This window comes from Bison bison, unplaced genomic scaffold (genome assembly GCF_000754665.1).
Source record: "Bison bison bison isolate TAMUID 2011002044 unplaced genomic scaffold, Bison_UMD1.0 scf7180017864271, whole genome shotgun sequence".
Classification (NCBI taxonomy): Eukaryota; Metazoa; Chordata; class Mammalia; order Artiodactyla; family Bovidae; genus Bison; species Bison bison.
In genome coordinates, this window is record NW_011494843.1 from 2,561,824 (window position 1) to 2,564,699 (window position 2,876).

At 37.4% G+C, this 2,876-nt stretch overlaps 1 protein-coding gene across 1 annotated transcript in view; it reads left to right on the forward strand.

The window, feature by feature from the left end:
* The window catches only part of ANKRD13C (ankyrin repeat domain 13C), a 94,037-nt gene that overhangs the window by 81,582 nt on the left and 9,579 nt on the right, over positions 1 to 2,876 (forward strand). The window contains exon 12 of the mRNA XM_010848757.1: positions 2,159 to 2,259. Within this exon, the coding sequence (XP_010847059.1) occupies positions 2,159 to 2,259 (101 nt within the window). The remainder of the gene's footprint in view (positions 1 to 2,158; positions 2,260 to 2,876) is intronic.

A 2,876-nucleotide genomic window follows, 5' to 3' on the forward strand; every position in this document is an offset into this window, starting at 1 on the left:
CAGAATGGACTGGTTGGATTTCCTTGCAGTCCAAGGGACTCTCAAGAGTCTTCTCCAACACCACAGTTCAAAAGCATCAATTCTTCAGTGCTCAGCCTTCTTCACAGTCCAACTCTCACATCCATACATGACCACTGGAAAAACCATAGCCTTGACTAGACGGACCTTTGTTGGCAAAGTAATGTCTCTGCCTTTGAATATGCTATCTAGGTTGGTCATAACTTTCCTTCCAAGGAGTAAGCGTCTTTTAATTTCATGGCTGCAGTCATCATCTGCAGTGATTTTGGAGCCCCAAAAAACAAAGTCTGACACTTTCTCCATCTATTTCCCATGAGTGATGGGACCGGATGCCATAAAGAAATACTTTAGGAGAGCACAAAAGAACATGATTGGTAAACTAGATCACTCTAAGATAAGACAATAGAATGAAATGAAAAGGAGATTATAAAGCTAAGGAAATAAATTAAGCACTAAATAGCACTATTGCAAAACAAATACATTAGAAACAACAATGAACAGAATAGATGTGGCCAAAAATTAAATTTTGATAGCTAATAGTGAATCCAGTGAAAGAAGTGCATGTGCATGTTAAATCTACTCAGTCGTGTCTGACTCTTTGCGACCCTTGGACTGTAGCCTGCCAGGCTCCTCTGTCCATGGGAATCTCCAGGCAAAAATACTGGAGTGGGTTGCTGCGCTCTTCTCCAGGGGAATGTTCTGGACCCAGGGACCGAACCCACATCTCTTGTGTCTCCTGCATTGGCAGATGGGTTCTTTACCACCAGTACCACTTGGGAAGCCCAGTGAAAGAAGATGTTAAAGGAATTTGAAAAGTAATATATATGGAGGATAATACTATTCAGTCCTGAATATTCACTGGAAGGACTGATAATGAAGCTGAAACTCCCATAGTTCGGCCACCTGATGTGAAGAACTGACTCGTTGTAAAAGACCCTGATGCTGGGAAAGATTGAAGGCAAGAGGAGAAGGGGACGACAGAGGATGAGATGGTTGGATGGCATCACCGACTTATGGACATGAGTTTGAGTAAGCTCCAGGAGACGGTGATGGACAGGTGTGCTGCAGTCCGTGGGGTCACAAAGAGTTGGACACAACTGAGCGACTGAACTGAACTGATTTATGGAGGAGAGTGGTTCAATATAAGGATCATTGCTGTTCCACTTAAATAAAAAGCCTCCACAATGTAAACAAAATAGTATTCAAAATATGATAGAAGGAAATTTTCTTGTGTGGAAGAATTAAATCTGTAGTCTGATTAGGCTCCAATAAAAATAGACAAGAAGTAGTGATTATCCTGATTAAACTATTGCATTTCAGTTATAATAGAGAACTGTCTAAAGGCATTTGGGAGAAAAGGTGTTAAGAAAACAGCCTGACCTTACATTTTTTCGCGACATTGTTGAGGCAAAGAAAGTGTGATACCACAGTTAGGTAAGATGTCATTTATATATCAAGGCAATTGAAAAGGACACAGAAGAATTCAGTCAGTACAGCAGCCATGGGCCCTTTTTGAGAGAAAATTAATACTACTTAAAATCAAATTCATCCAAGCAAAGGCTAAACGGAGGAGTTACAGTATAATGACGAGTGTAATGCTGAGTGCTAAGAGTGCTGAGACCTCTTAGCACTTGCTAAGAGACCTTGTGAAACTGTGTTAGTTAAGAGGGAAATAGTATAAACTGAAACTATGAGAGTCAGAGTCCCCTTTCGTGTGCAAAAAAGAAACACTCATTTATCAAATCTGTAAGAAATCAAGGAATAATAAACACTTACGAGCCCTCTCACACACAAAACTGGCAGTGAAATTCAGGCATCCAAACAGTAGGCTAATTAAAGAACTTGGGAACGTGTAGACCTTAGGAGGAGGACTAGTGTGAGCTTTGAGTCTGCTGAAATGTAGATCTAAGATCAAAAAACTGGAAATTATGGCTGCACAATAAAATGTAAAAGTTATAGACCTTGACACAGTGAAAAGAATAATAAAACAAAAAAAATGAGGTACAGGAAGCGTCGTTTTTTCATCTTTAACATCTGTGATATTGGAGCTGTGATACTGTAAGTTTGGAGCATGTAGTTATAAAACATAAGGAGACAATAAAATCAAAGTGAAAAATTTTTTTCTCCTTCCATATTTCAGATTATTGAATGTTTTGGAAGTAATAGCTCCCTTCAAGCACTTTAATAAGCTTAGAGAATTTGTTCAAATGAAACTTCCTCCAGGCTTTCCTGTAAAATTAGGTAAGAGAAAAATTGTCGTGTAAGTTTAATGTCTATTAGAAATACAGAGCTGTTTACTAACGTTTAAAAAGAAATACTCTTTGAAGGAATATGGATTTCCTAGTTTATAATTTTATGTTGTTTTCTGTAATTACATGCATTGATATTCATACTTTGTCAAATATATAAAATGCTTGATGAAAACTCCTTGATTTAAAGCAAATGTAAGTGAGGGACATACAAATATTTCATTCAAGAGGGTGTGAGTGAACTTATACACTGTGATAATATTTTAGTGTGAAATCGAGAAACAGGATTTTAGCCCATATTTTCTGCAGATTCTGAGCTTCTGAACAGTGGGAATATTTCTGGGGTCAACAGTCACTATTCAGTGATAAAGTAATACTTATTACATTTTATTTTTCAGTCTTAAATATTTAAACTTAATTTCACTTTAAACAATGATCTTTCAAAACAGTAAACTCATTTTGTATATATTTATCTTCTTAACTATATTAGAAAAAGAGGAGTAAGACACTATTTACAGGTTCTTTAGGAGTTGAGGCTTAGATTTAGCAGTGATTTCACCTCCATTGGGGGCTTCCCAGGTGGCTCAGATGGTAAAGTATCTGCCTGTT